Consider the following 13767-nt stretch of genomic DNA (forward strand, 5'->3'; position numbering starts at 1 on the left):
GAATATACAAGGGAAAAAATGAGGGGATCACAAACAACTAGACATAGGGTAGGGGCCCATCAATAAAACAAGGATACATCAGTGGGGGGGAGATAATAGGTAAGGGAAGGCCCCAGGACACAACATTGAGCTTGTTCCTTGGGGTATCAAGGACCGATCGATGGTTAAGACAGCCAAGTTTGGAACTAACATCAAAGTAGATGGCTTTCCAAATCTTATCAAAAGAGCAAGAGTTGGAAGTCCATCTATGAAAATTGCGCTCCATCCAGATATGACTGATTGTAACACAAAGGCAAGCTTCCCAACTGTATCACAAATAGTGGATCCATGAAGAGTCATGTCAACCAAGATCCATTCTCTACTCAACGGAAGGATATGTCTACAGGAAGGCCAGCAGTTACTAAAGACTCTCTTCCAAATAGTGGAAAAGAAGGGATAGGAGAAGAAAAAATGGTTAACATCTTCAGTGCCATTCTAACAAAGGCAGCAGGAATGGGAGACCTGGATGTGTCGGTGGATAAGGAAAGACTGCGCAGAGAGGTAGTTGGACAAACCTCACCAGCTAGTGAAACTGTGGTGGGGGATGTGGAATTAAACCAAATGATGCTTCTCCAAGGGATGAGAGAGCCTTTGGAGTGAATGAGATCCCAGGCAAAGACCGATGAGAATTGTCCCAAGTTGGATGGGGTCTAGACAGCTTTGTCATCCTTACTTTGTGGCCAAGGGGAATGGGGGGAAGGGAGGCCCAAAGGTCCGTAAGAAGAGAGGGAGGGGACCAATTTCCAATAGAAATTATAGAGGAAAATTTGGCAGTTCTACTTAGGCCAGAGGAGTAGATAATCATTGGAGTTAACAAGGGAAGGAGGATATCAGATGGGTGCCAAGGGTCCAACCAGAGAGAGGTCTTGGAACCATTACCAATGGAATAAGTAATGGCTCTCAAGACTTTAGGTCTGGTGGAAAGGATTTTGCGTCAGAACCAAGAGGCATCAGAGAAGGGAGACATAGTCCAAAGAGAGTTATTCTTGAGGAGAGAGGAGTAGACCCAAGAGACTCAGATACTATTATTTTTGGAAGCAATCTTCCAGATGAGCTTAAGAAAGCTTACACAGTTAACCTCATTGATTCTTCTAAGGCCACGCCCTCCGAATTTAAGAAGACAAACTTTATCCCAACTTAAAGGGTGGATAAATTTTGAGGAATCAGAACCGTTCCAAAGGAAAGAGCAAAGAAGATTGTAATGGATTTAATGGAGGATGCAAAAAGCACAAAGATACCGGTCCAGTAAAGGTACAAAGATTGGAGAACAGATCTAATAAGGACAAGATGCCCTACATAAGAGAGAAGCTTGACTTTCCAGAGCTAAAGCCTTTTCCTCAGTAGGTCAAGGATAGGAGAGCAGAGCATGATAGGCAGAAAGTCTGGAAGTAATGTGGGGAAGGCCAAGGTATTTGACAGGGAAAGATCCTAGGGAGAACACTGTGATCTAGAGAAGGGATTTGATGGGATCTAAGACTCCGGAGAGGAAAAGGCTTAAGGATGTTGATGCAAAGCCTAGAGAGAAATTCGAAGAGGTGGAGGGAGGACATGATGGAAGAGATGGAAGAGATGGAAGAGGGGTCCACCTTAGAGAAAATCATGACGTCATCTGTAAAAGTCAGGTGGGTAAGAAGAAGGGTTTGCATTGGGGAATAAGGGAGATGAGGTGGAGGTCAGTGGAGGATTGGATGGAGCAAGACAACACTTCGAGCGCAATAAAGAAGGGCAAAGGGGAGGGGGGACATCCTTGCCTGATACCCATAGAGTAGAGAAAGTAACTGGCAAGGCCACCATTAATTAGGATGGAAAAGGAGGGGGAGGAGATGCAAGAAAGGATCCAGTAGACAAAAGCGGGCGGGAAGGACATCTGGAGAAAGACTATAGTTTTGTGCTATAACTAATGCAAAAAGTCTTCTGTAAAAATAAAATCATTTGACCAGTCAAACTTATTATAGAACTAGAGCATTTCTATAAATGTTGATTTTTTATGACTTAATGTGATTTAATGTTGATCTTTTTATGATTTGATATTTTGATGTGATTTAATGTTGATTTTTGATAACTTGATGTGGCTCAATGTTAATTTTTTATGATACAAGGTATATGTAGCATACTAAATAATGTTTGAAACGAGGGAAAATAAAAAATAACACTTGTTCGCCTCAAGGCGGGCGCCTTGTAGCCTAAGCACTTAGACAGCCCTCCAATGCCTTGGTTCGCCTTGTTGCCATAACACCTATGCTAGTCAGACCACCTGGTGTTTGTTCGGCACCAAAAGTCAAGATTTTTGTTCTTGCTGTTTATGTGGATGATATTATTATATCCAACAATGATAAAGCTGGTATAACTGAAGTTAAATCTTACATTCATCAGCATTTCCAAATTAAGGACTTGGGTCCCCTCCGGTATTTTCTTGACATTGAAGTTCTTCGGAGTAAGAAAGGGATTAGCTTATCCCGAAGGAAATATGTACTTGATCTTTTATCTGATATGGGGTTGCTAGCTTCCAAACCTGATGATACCCCTATGGATCCTCACCAAAAGTTTGGGGATACTGATGGTGAAGACTTTGTAGACGAACACTGGTACAGGAGATTAGTGGGAAAACTTATTTACCTCACTGCCACTAGATCAGACATATAATTTGTTGTTGGAGTGGTTAGTCAATACATGTAAACTCCAAAGAAGATATATTGGGAGGCAGTCTATCGTATCTTGAAGTTTTTGAAAGGAGCTCCAGGAAATGGCTTTTTCTATCATCCCCATCAAAGTGTTGATTTGGTTGGCTTCTCTAATGTTGATTGGGCTGGTGCTGACGGTGACAGGAGATCAACCACCAGATATTACACATTTGTGGGTGGTAATCTTGTTACTTGGCAAAGTAAGAATGTCATGACCCAAACCAGATGTCAGGTGAGGGTATAGCCCTCACGGGCGCTGATCAAACAATCTATAACACTCACAACATCATACATAATAAAACTCATCAAATTCAAGTCTCAACAAAAATAATCAACTTTTATCACAAAGCTCCAATACTCCTACTGGTGGCGATCTAAGGTATGTCCCAGTCAAACCTCAACCAATTATCAGAGTTTATATCTCAAATTTATCCCCACTACATTCATATATGAAAATAGAAACAAAAACAAATAAAAAAATCTTCAAGTCACCCTCGAACTCTTCTCCAAACATAGCTCCATCTAAATCATCTATGTTATTAAAATAATGGGGTGAGATCAACAGCCCAATAAGAAAGCAAATAGTAAGAGCACAACACAGAACAACCATCAAACAAAAACAACGGTTAAAAATTACACTTTTTGTTTTCCTTAAATAACACCTTCAATAAAAACAATGTCATTTAAAATCACCTCCTTTAATATTCTTTAGCCGGCACAGAGGGAAATAGCCTGCTATTGCCCACACTCCGAGAGAGAAGCCAGCCAATCACCTATAAATCTCCTTTTCATCTCCTCGTACACCACTGACACTCACTTGTGCAAAGTAGGTATACAAATCTCCAATTCCCACAGATCCACGGATCACTTCCTCTCAGGTGGCAATTACAGTCTACTTATCCTCAAAACACTTTTCTTTTTACCTTTACAAAATCACCTTTACACAAGATCACCTTTCATAAAATCACTTTCTTTAACAACACGTGTGAAAATACAGGGAAAATCTCCAAGTAAGAATCAACATTGATACATATTATACAATAATATTCATCACCATCAATATCGATCACCTTCCTAAACTCACGTCACACATAAATACAGTTTAAATAAGCTTAAGTCAGCACATCTCAACGATACAAGCATATCAAACATTAGATCATACAATTAAACTACACACGTGGTGTAATTCCACTATAATCCACTTACCTCAGCCTGTATGTCTCATACGTCCACCCACTAAGCTTTGAATGCTCAAATCAAACACCACCTGCAATTAGGTATGCCTCCGATTAAATTCCTAGTTCAAAACAAATTTAATACCCACTTCCCTAAAAGTCAACTAAGATCAAAAGTCAACCAAAAAGTCAATTCTCTCAAACGGAGGTCAAACTTTAGGAATCAATCCCCCTCAACATGCATATCATCTTTCAGAAGATGAGAATGATTGGTTGAGTGATGAAAGAGTAATTAAATAAATTCAAGTTTAGGATGAAATTTTCAGATTTCAGTAAATCTGAATTTACTCTTAATTTGTTGGTCAGATGCTTCCCAAATTCGGATTGTAACCTCCCCTAGGGTAGCTTTACTAATCCTCAAAAGATGATCACGATCTGACGGTTAGATTAAAAGGAATTAAAGAAATACAGGTTCAGATATTAAAATTTTACAGATTTCATTAATAGGCAAGGGCAGAATCGAAAATAATAAAATATCTATGATCCAGCCATCAGAATTGTCTCAGATTTCAATCAAGTTCTAATCTAGGGATGAGGAACATGTGTTCAAAATTTCAGACTGACCAGATGGCTGAATTGCTTAAACATAAAAAAACACCCTATACCAAACATTCTAGAAAAAGGAATCTTGTAAGAGAACTTCAAGAACTATACTTTATTGATGGAAGAAGTTAGGAATTGAATATAGAGAAAAGCCAGCAATAGTAACAAGAGAATAATAATGAGAGAACAGAGTAGCTTATAGAGAAGATAAATTAATCGGATTAAACAACGGTTTAGTCAGCTTGACCAAACACAAGGAAGTCTTCACACATGAAGAGGAGCATCAACAACAGAAATTTTTACCAATAAAATCTGTGTACAATGTTTGACCCCCTTACAAACTTATATGGAAGACTCAAAAATAGACATAGAGACTAAAAAGGAAAGGCCTAACCCAATCCTAAACCAATAGACATCTAAATTGACTAGGAAACTACAATAACCAAGGAAATAAACTCAAAACAGGATGGACTTATATCGATTCCTAATCTAGTCCAACTAAAACACTTAATAATAAGTAAAGTAAAGAAACAAAATTTATTACTTGACTCATCCCGTATTCCTACCTTGTACCCATATTATAGGCCATAAAAGTGGCACATTACAAAGGAAACACTTAAAACTAGAGCCCAACACATATGTAACCCATCTTAAAGTTTATTTCTACTAAAATAAGACCAAATAGATAATAAATCAGCTTCATCACCCCTTCTTAAGACTTATAAGATTTGAACCCTAACCGCTCACCAACTTAAGTCACAATCACTAGGTTAACACTCAAGTTGTTAATTTAAGGGGCAAAAAAAATATTTAAAGAGGTTAAAGAAAAAATATCCGAAGGTTCCAAACTTTAGGGAATTACATCCTCCCGTCCTTATAAAAATTTCGTCCCTGAAATTTCATTTACCTATCACCGCCTCAGGTGATGCCTCAACATCCCGCTCTGTTAGTGCATAAACTCTCCTATGTTGCTATTCCCTAATAATCGAATATATCATTCAAATCTAGAACAATACTTCCAGTTTAATTAGTCAATTGCCCTATAGTGTCGATATATTATGTTTCAGCACAAAACTTTTATTAATATCCTTATGCCACCAGGTTCAACCCTAAAACTTCCATACCATTTCTCTACATACCCAATCAAGTTTAGCACAACGCTCTGATAACATTTCTGTCATGACCCAAACCCATATGTCAGGTGAGTGTACAACACTCACAGGCACTGATCAAACGATCGATAACACTCACAAAATCACACATAATAAAACTCAACAAAATCAAGTCTCAACAAAAATAATCAACTTTTATCACAAATCTTCAGTACTCCTACTGGTGGCAATCTAAGGTATGTCTCAGTTAAACTGGAAAACCAATTATCAGAGTTTACATCTCAAATTTATCCCTACTACATTCAACTAAGAAAATAAAAACAAAAACAAATACATAAATCTTCAAGTCGCCTTCGAACTCTGCTCCAAGTATAGCTCCATCTCAATCATCTATGTTGTTAAAATAATGGGGTGAGCTCGACAACCCAATAAGAAAGAAAATAGTAAAAGCACAACACAGAACAACCATCAAACAAAAACAACAGTTAAAACATACACTTCTTGTTTTCCCTCAAATACACCTTCAATAAAAATAATGTCATTTAAAAATCACCTCTTTTAATATTCTTTAGCCAGCACTAAGGGAAACAGCCTGCCATTGCCCACACTCCGACAGAGAAGCCTGCCAATCACCTATAAATCTCCTTTTCATCTCCTGTTGGTGCAGAATTATGAGAATTCTCTCAAACTACCTGTAAGTCTTTAGAAAAAGTGTTTGCAACAGAGGCCATAGTGTCACCTTCAAAAACCTGAGATCGGATAGCATCATATTCAGGTCCAAGACCACACAAGAAACCCATAAATGTGAGCTACTCTCGCTAGTTTTGCATCTTCTTGACATCACTACTAATAAGTAGAGAGTTCAACTCCTCATACGTCCTTTTGAAATCAGAAAAGTATTGAGTCAGAGGTCAACCCCTCCGATCCAACCTTATAAAAATCCTGAGATAGCTCATAGATGTGAGAAAGGTTGTTCTGTCCAGAATATATAACGTTCAGATAATCCCACAACTCTTTCACAGTATCAATGTCAGTAACAATATCAACAATAGAGTTATCCATCTAGTTCAACAGTTGTCCGCACATCAACAGTATCCCACATAGTATCATTAGCAGACTTCACCTTTGTAAGATGATCCTACTAGTCACGACCAATTAAAACCAACTGCACAATTTTCTTCCACTGTTGAAAATTGGCAGCTCCTGCAAGTTTCTTCTTAGTAATTTTATAAGTGGATGAGGATATCACCTCAGTAACAACATTCTTCGGCTCAGTGCTAGCCATTGAAGCAATAGATATAACAGAGAATTACCAGAGAACAAAAAATTAATTCACAGAGAACAGAGAATCAGAGAACAAATCACACAATCGATTAAGCTTATACAGCTAATCAAAACAAAACAACTTGAATCTTCAAACAAAATTCCACCAAAATACCAAACACTGAAGGATTTAACCAAATTGCAAAACCCTAATTAGGGTAAATCTAGGGTTATATGCAGTTGATTAACTCTCCAATGGAGTTGAAACTTGGATCGAATGTCGTTGATATGGTGATGAAGAAAACCTCCAAAGGGTTTTCCAAACTAAGCTCTGAGTAAGAAGATATGATCAAAATCGATTTTGGCAGAGTGCCAAAACCCTAACAGCTTTGATAAACTTTTCCACTCCTTGAATACTTCAATCTTCAAACCAAAAAACCAAACCAGAAACCACTAGCAAGTACTTTGAGTTAATGTAATCAATCCTTTAGTCAAAAAACCAGTAAACTAAGGGATGAAACCACCCCCTATGAAAAATCGTAGAGCTTAGGAAGAACCAGTAACAACCTGCAATGAAGGGAGGAGTTGTTACTGATAAGGGAGGAAAGCTTTGATCAATTTCTTCTTTGGAGATCAAGGCTCTGATACCATGTAAAGAGAGGAGAGAGAGAGAGAGAGAGAGAGAGGGAAATCTGCGATTGTGGAGCATAGGGAGTCCTAATCGATTGGATTGGGGCTGCTCTCCTTCATTCATTAAATAGACTAATCATTACAATTCCTACTAGGAATAGGACATAACAAATCAGAATAGGAAACTAACACTTATTACTAACTCTAATTGTACTCGGTCCTGATGGGACTAGGAAAGTCTTATGGGACTAGGAAAACCTAAGGGACGAGCCTGCGACTTGCGTAAGAATCCTCCTTTCTCACGACATAATTCTAACAGGCACCTACTACCATATTAGAAATGAATATGTGGTCTGTAAGTCAAGGTGTCTTTAACAGCCATTTTTCCCAAATGGAGGGCTGATGTCTCCAATTTGGAGGATCCACCAGACAAGACTTTGAATTGGCTACATAACCAATTAGATCCATTCAATTAAAAATATAAAGTAACACATTTTGAAGCTGAATCTTGAGCATATAACTCCAGCAAATGAAATGAGGAAGCAGAAATGGATCAATGGCAAGAATAAGGATAGAATGGGAATCAAGTGTGGTAGAAGGAACAGGCAGGAAGCACCAAGAAGTGAAAAAATGAGGAAATTTTCATTGAGATGATTCTTAACATGCAATGAAATCCAACAAACGCACCAGTGGGTCAATACCTAAGTAATGAGATGAGACTAGGTCGAGGTCAGGAAGGTTAAGGGTAAAAAACCATGCTCTCTTTTTCCCACAAGGTAGAGATCTAAAAGGACAAAGTTTGCGATGTGGAAGAACTCAGGTGCATTGAGATGATTCTTAACATGCAATGAAATCCAACAAATGCACCAGTGGGTCAATAAATAGAGATTAGGTCGAGCTCAGGAAGGTTAAGAGTAAAACACCATGCTCTCTTTTTGCCACAAGGTAGAGGTCTACAAGAACAAAGTTTGTAATGTGGAAGAACTCAGGTGGCCAAACACTTGAACTTTAGGGAATACTACCAAGTCCTTCAGATTAAAGGAAACACTCTTGGTCCATATAAGCAGCTTGTAGTCCATCCAACAAGCCTATAGCTTATCAATACATACTTTGACATTCTTATTGACAGGGAAAGAGACTCAAATTTGGAAAATTACTGTACTACTCATCAATTTTAGGGTCTGTGAATACTCTTCAAAATAAGAAGTCCAGCTGGCATGGTAATTCACTAGTTCCACTTGAGCAGAAAATCTAGCCCTATCACAGATCTCTCTCTCATATCAGCCAAATCCCTTGGTTAACCTCACATATTCTCTGAGTGCCATGGCCCAATTGATGGAGAGAATCACCAATTTTTCAGCTGATTAGTTGGTTAAGCAAGAGAAATCTCTTTCTTGTAGAAATAATCTCAAACTGTGATCTAGTTCATTGTACTCTCTGATGCTTCTCAGCCACTTTAAATTCACCGTCAATTATTCCTCTTCCTCTCCTCTTGAACAAAATGCAAGAAATAAATCAAGAAAATGAAAGTAAGATAAAAGACAACTATGATTTTGCTGCACATTCTTATTTGGTTGCCAATCACCTCATTTTAGGGTAGCACCATCATCTATAAAGATTACTGCATCAAAATATTTTGCAAGAATAATTACCTTAATCAATTTTCCACTTGCTGTCAAATTTTTTAATTTTTCTGACAATTGCCTTTTGAAGTTTGGAGGTGGTAAATATTGCTCCTGCACAATAAAATAAAAAGTTAGGCTTTTAAACAGAATGAAGCAATACAATGGACAGCATCTAATTTATTAAAATAATTCCTACAAAGACTTGCACTCTCTCCCTCTCTCCTCTTCTACCTCCCTCCCTCCCTCCCTCCCTTCATCTCCCCTTCCTCTCCCCCTTCTTCTCTTCTTCTTCTCTCTCCCCCTCCCTTCTTCCTCCTCCACTCCCTTTCCCTTCTTCTCCCGTGGTTTCTAGTGTCGGTCATCTCAATTGGTGTAGAGGCTGCTGCAACCGCTCAGCTCGTCTTCCCACAGGCCGCTTGTCCTGCTTGGCCGACAAATGACTCGGTGCTAGCACCTTCTGGGATAGCTGCTTCCCGGTCGCCGTCTAGCCAGGCCTGCAGCCCTTTTGGACGCCTCTCCCATCAGGCCTACTATTGTCAGCCCCTCCTGTTGCCATCAGGCTCGTTGGGTCTGTCCGTTGGCTCGTCTGCTCCTCTAGTTCTGCCTCTCGGTTGGCTGCTCGCCATGCCTGTAGCCCTTTTCAACACCACTCATGCAAGGCCTGCTATCCAATCGATGGTCACCCTTTCTAGGCTGCCCGCCCTTCTGGATGTCGGGATCGTTTGGTCTGTCCGCCTACTCCCTGCGTTGGCCTCCACCCTCATCGTCTGCTCCCCCCGCTTGCGACCTACCTTTCGATCTGTTGATTTGGACTTCGTCCTGATCGGCAGTAGCCTCTTCGACACCAGCTTGCTGGGCCGCTCTTGGAAGGCAATGATCCTCAATTGCCCTCAGAAAGGCCAGTGCAATTTCACCTTGCAGACCATCCGCTAGGCCAGCTATCCTCCACCATGGCTGCCTCTTCTCTGGCGGTGCTCCTTCGTGTTGGCAGCTAGGAACTGTTGTGTTGAGATGTTAGGGTTAGGGTTTGTGGTTCTCTTCCCAGTTCAGACGGTTTTTCACTTCTCCTCTAGTTGGGCATCTAGGCCGGGTTGTAGAAGTTCTTTGAGGCCATGTAGGCCCTAATTGGTGCCCTTTATGGGATTTTTGTATCCCTTATATTGGGTTTGTAACTTCCCCTTTGGAACTATGTTTTCCCTCCCCCTTCTTTTAATGCATTTACTATTCACCCAAAAAATTAAATAAATTTGAAATATAGATGAACTTGTTGACCGACCTCCCCCTCCATCCCCCTCCCCAAAAAAAAATAAAAAATAAAAAATCTTCGTGCACTTGACTGACTGACCAAATGGGGATTCAACGGTGTTACTTTTAAAGCTTGAGTAAAAAAAAAACACCAGAAGGCAATTAAGAACTCTAAATATTTATCACAGAAGCTGATGTTTCACGAATTCCAATTTTTTGCTTTCGCAAATAAGTCAAGATTCTCACTCTATAATCCCATACATGATAGAAACGGAAATACCTCAATGTATGTTGTGATATTAGTCTTGTTAGAACCACCAGGCTCCTTCAAATTGGATATTGCTTCCATTATAATAATTTCCAACCTAGAACCATAGAAGGAAAATATAGCAGAACATGTCAAGAATCAATTGATTGCAAACAAGTTACAGCACTATGCAGTTCACTAACCCACCATTTATTGTATTTTCACAAGTGAAAATAGGATAACAGAATGACGCAGGTGATAGTATATTATCTATGATAACCACCAAAACTGAATTTAAAGCAGCTGCAGACTCTAAAAGATCATATGCAAGGCTTAAATATTGCAATATTTCCATTCAAAGTATTACTCCAAGTCGAACGAGTGAAATGGATCTCTCACAGTATGTTCAACACTTAGGCAAGAGTTTGTCAAACTACATTACCGTGGACTACATCTAGCCAGCAGTAGCGAAGGAACAGGTTCTTAGCCACATAGACTGTCAAGTGATTTAACAAAATAAGATTCCAATACAGATTATTCAGAGGGCCATAAGAGTAAACATGGATCTTGCATTGGTGCCCTATTTTCAGTTCATGCTAGTAAATCCAAAGAAACTGTGCATGGTCCAAAACCCTAAGCCTCCTTTCTTTCCAAAAGCTCCCTTTTACTATTTCCATCCAGTCTTCTGCATTCCATCCCTTAGGCAGTAGGTTGGTAAATCCCCAAACAGTTTTTTTTTTTTTTCTGGTAGACCCCAATGCTAATCAGCCATCAGCCCTTTAGATCCTCAATCCAATGATGATACTAATAAATGGCAGTGGACCCCTGGAAGAACTAGAAAAAGCAAAGAGTAGATGCCACCAGATCACAATTAGCCACCGAGAAACTTTTTTGCCCATAAAGGCTTGTATTCCAAATCCTTTTGCCTATAATTGCTTTCTACCAAAAAAGAAAAAAAAATAATACTAATAATGCAAAGAAAAGGAAAATTAGGGGGAAAATTGGTCACTCAAAACGGAAGACAAAGACAACTTCCTCAAGTGTAGATGGAAAGATACATGTACACGAGTGAAAAAGTAGCATGGAGGAGCAGAGAGGGAAAGCTTTACAGGGAGCAAATGGCAACCTGGTTTTCAAACAAAAAGTAAGCCACTCTCCACATCCAAGAGAAGTAGATGTGTGACAATGATAAACTTAAGGTTTCATGGGTTTTTTTTTTTTTGTTTTTTTGACATAAGCACCTGTGGCATAGAGGCAATAATTTGAGTTCTAGTCTATCTCCCCTTAGACATCTAACGTGGAAACAGGTTCCTATGATAAATAAAGGACACTCATATATCCAGGTCCAAGTAGAAAATTTTCACTTTGCTGTGGTTGGATAAGAAATTTCCTCATTGTAAAGAGTGTAAATTCCAAAGTTAGAAAACAAAATACCTGGCTTAAATTTAGCACATGGTAAAGTACAGTCAGATAATAAAACGATCTTCCTTCAAGTGTGAAGCTGATCTAAATTCATGGTACTTAAATGATACACTGAAGGAAAAATTACCGAAACTAATCCAACGGATGGATTCTGAAATCTGTAAGAGTTTTACTCAATCAAAGAAGCTTATAGCATCACACCAGAACCAGATATCAGTAGATTTCTCACAAATTAATAATCAATGGTCAGATCTGACTCAAGATCAGATTGAAGGACCTATTAACCTGGATGAATGGCTAAGTAAAACCTTAGCAAGATCTGATGGTCTGATTAATAGGTACCAGAGAATCCTAGTTGAACAAGGAAGCTCAACCAGAATAGAAACCGATGGTATTACTGTACTGATTTGAAGAAGTAATGTAGAATATGAACCAGCAGTGGTATTAACCAGCAAGTAATCAGCAGAAACAATTAAACAATGAAAAATTAAGACTCAAAATTAAAAACCAGAACTAATATGCGCAAGACGTACTGACCTATATTTTAGCAAACTTCAAAAGACAAAATATGGGAAGAAGAAAAGATATGACCTGGGAATCCACACCCAAGGCCTAGGTTGGAGTCAACACAGCCCACCTGTTGAATCACGACAACAGAATTCGGATTCACCACAAAACTTTGGGAAGCAAGAGCTTTCTTTATTAATAAATCATGGGGTAGGCTTATATTGCTTTTATAGAAACTAGATCGTACTTACAACAGGAAAGAAAAGTAGAGAAAAATAGGAAACACTCCCCCATTAGAGCTAGGACTAGTGTCCCAAAAAATTAAATTCTATTTTAGCTAACTAGATAGAATAGGGGTCCCACATGATTAAAATTATATCCAAAAATCAGGAATAGGAATTTTATTCATACAAGACTTTACCCAATCCTTAACAAAGAAGTAATAATTACTAATGAAATAGCACACTCTAACTAACTCCACAAGTCTTCACTTTTGAACCAATTTTTTTCTTCAAAAAGTGAACCGTGAGCCATTATTGGGCCTGGATTTTGCCCCTACATTGGTACACCTCTTAAGGTACCTTTGATCTGCATAAACTCTCCTTGGCTTGAAATCATTCATACCCAATGAATGTGTAAAGGACATGTAGCGCTCATACAAATCCAGGTTGAGACACTTGAAATCATCAACATGAATCCATTTGCAACTAGATCGCAGATGGCCCTTTTCACTTGACAAGGAAAGAATGGAAATCATCCCTTGCGAGAGTCATAATGTACTTGTTGTCCATCACTTCCTCAATCTCTTCATCAATGGGTGTTACTAACGGGGGCAGTCTCAGCATGTGCTTGGAAGTTGGAATCTCCTTCATCTAAATGATATCCTAAATATAATGTAAGGTCAGACACGATGTAGATGTTAACGGCCATATCAGCGGGCAACTTTATCTCATAAGCATTAGATCCTACTTTCATAAGGATTGTAGGGACCCTGATGAAGATAAATAACATAAATGGGATCATTTTGATGGAAATAAGCCTTGGGTTGAGTTCTACACATGTTGGGCCTTTGGTCCAATGGTTTTTCATTGCAATGAGCCACTTTTTTTTTTTTAATGGATAAAATATATATAAAGGAGAAGAGAGAATATACAAGGGAAAGAGGGGAAAAGAAGCTAACAAAGAGCCATAACAAGGGAACTAGCCCAAACAAAAATT

General features: G+C 38.9%; 1 protein-coding gene across 2 annotated transcripts in view; it reads right to left on the reverse strand.

The window, feature by feature from the left end:
• Positions 1–13767, reverse strand: part of LOC122085415 (telomere repeat-binding factor 1-like) — a 90008-nt gene that overhangs the window by 44286 nt on the left and 31955 nt on the right. For both annotated transcript variants that reach the window (XR_006142121.1, XM_042653842.1), the window contains exons 5-6: positions 10654–10738; positions 9156–9239 (exon numbers count right to left, since the gene is read on the reverse strand). Coding sequence is in view for 1 of the 2 variants with exons in the window: in XM_042653842.1 (XP_042509776.1) it covers positions 9156–9239; positions 10654–10738 (169 nt within the window). In the remaining variant the exon portion in view is untranslated. The remainder of the gene's footprint in view (positions 1–9155; positions 9240–10653; positions 10739–13767) is intronic.

The sequence above is a fragment of the Macadamia integrifolia genome, chromosome 8 (genome assembly GCF_013358625.1).
Source record: "Macadamia integrifolia cultivar HAES 741 chromosome 8, SCU_Mint_v3, whole genome shotgun sequence".
NCBI lineage: Eukaryota > Viridiplantae > Streptophyta > Magnoliopsida > Proteales > Proteaceae > Macadamia > Macadamia integrifolia.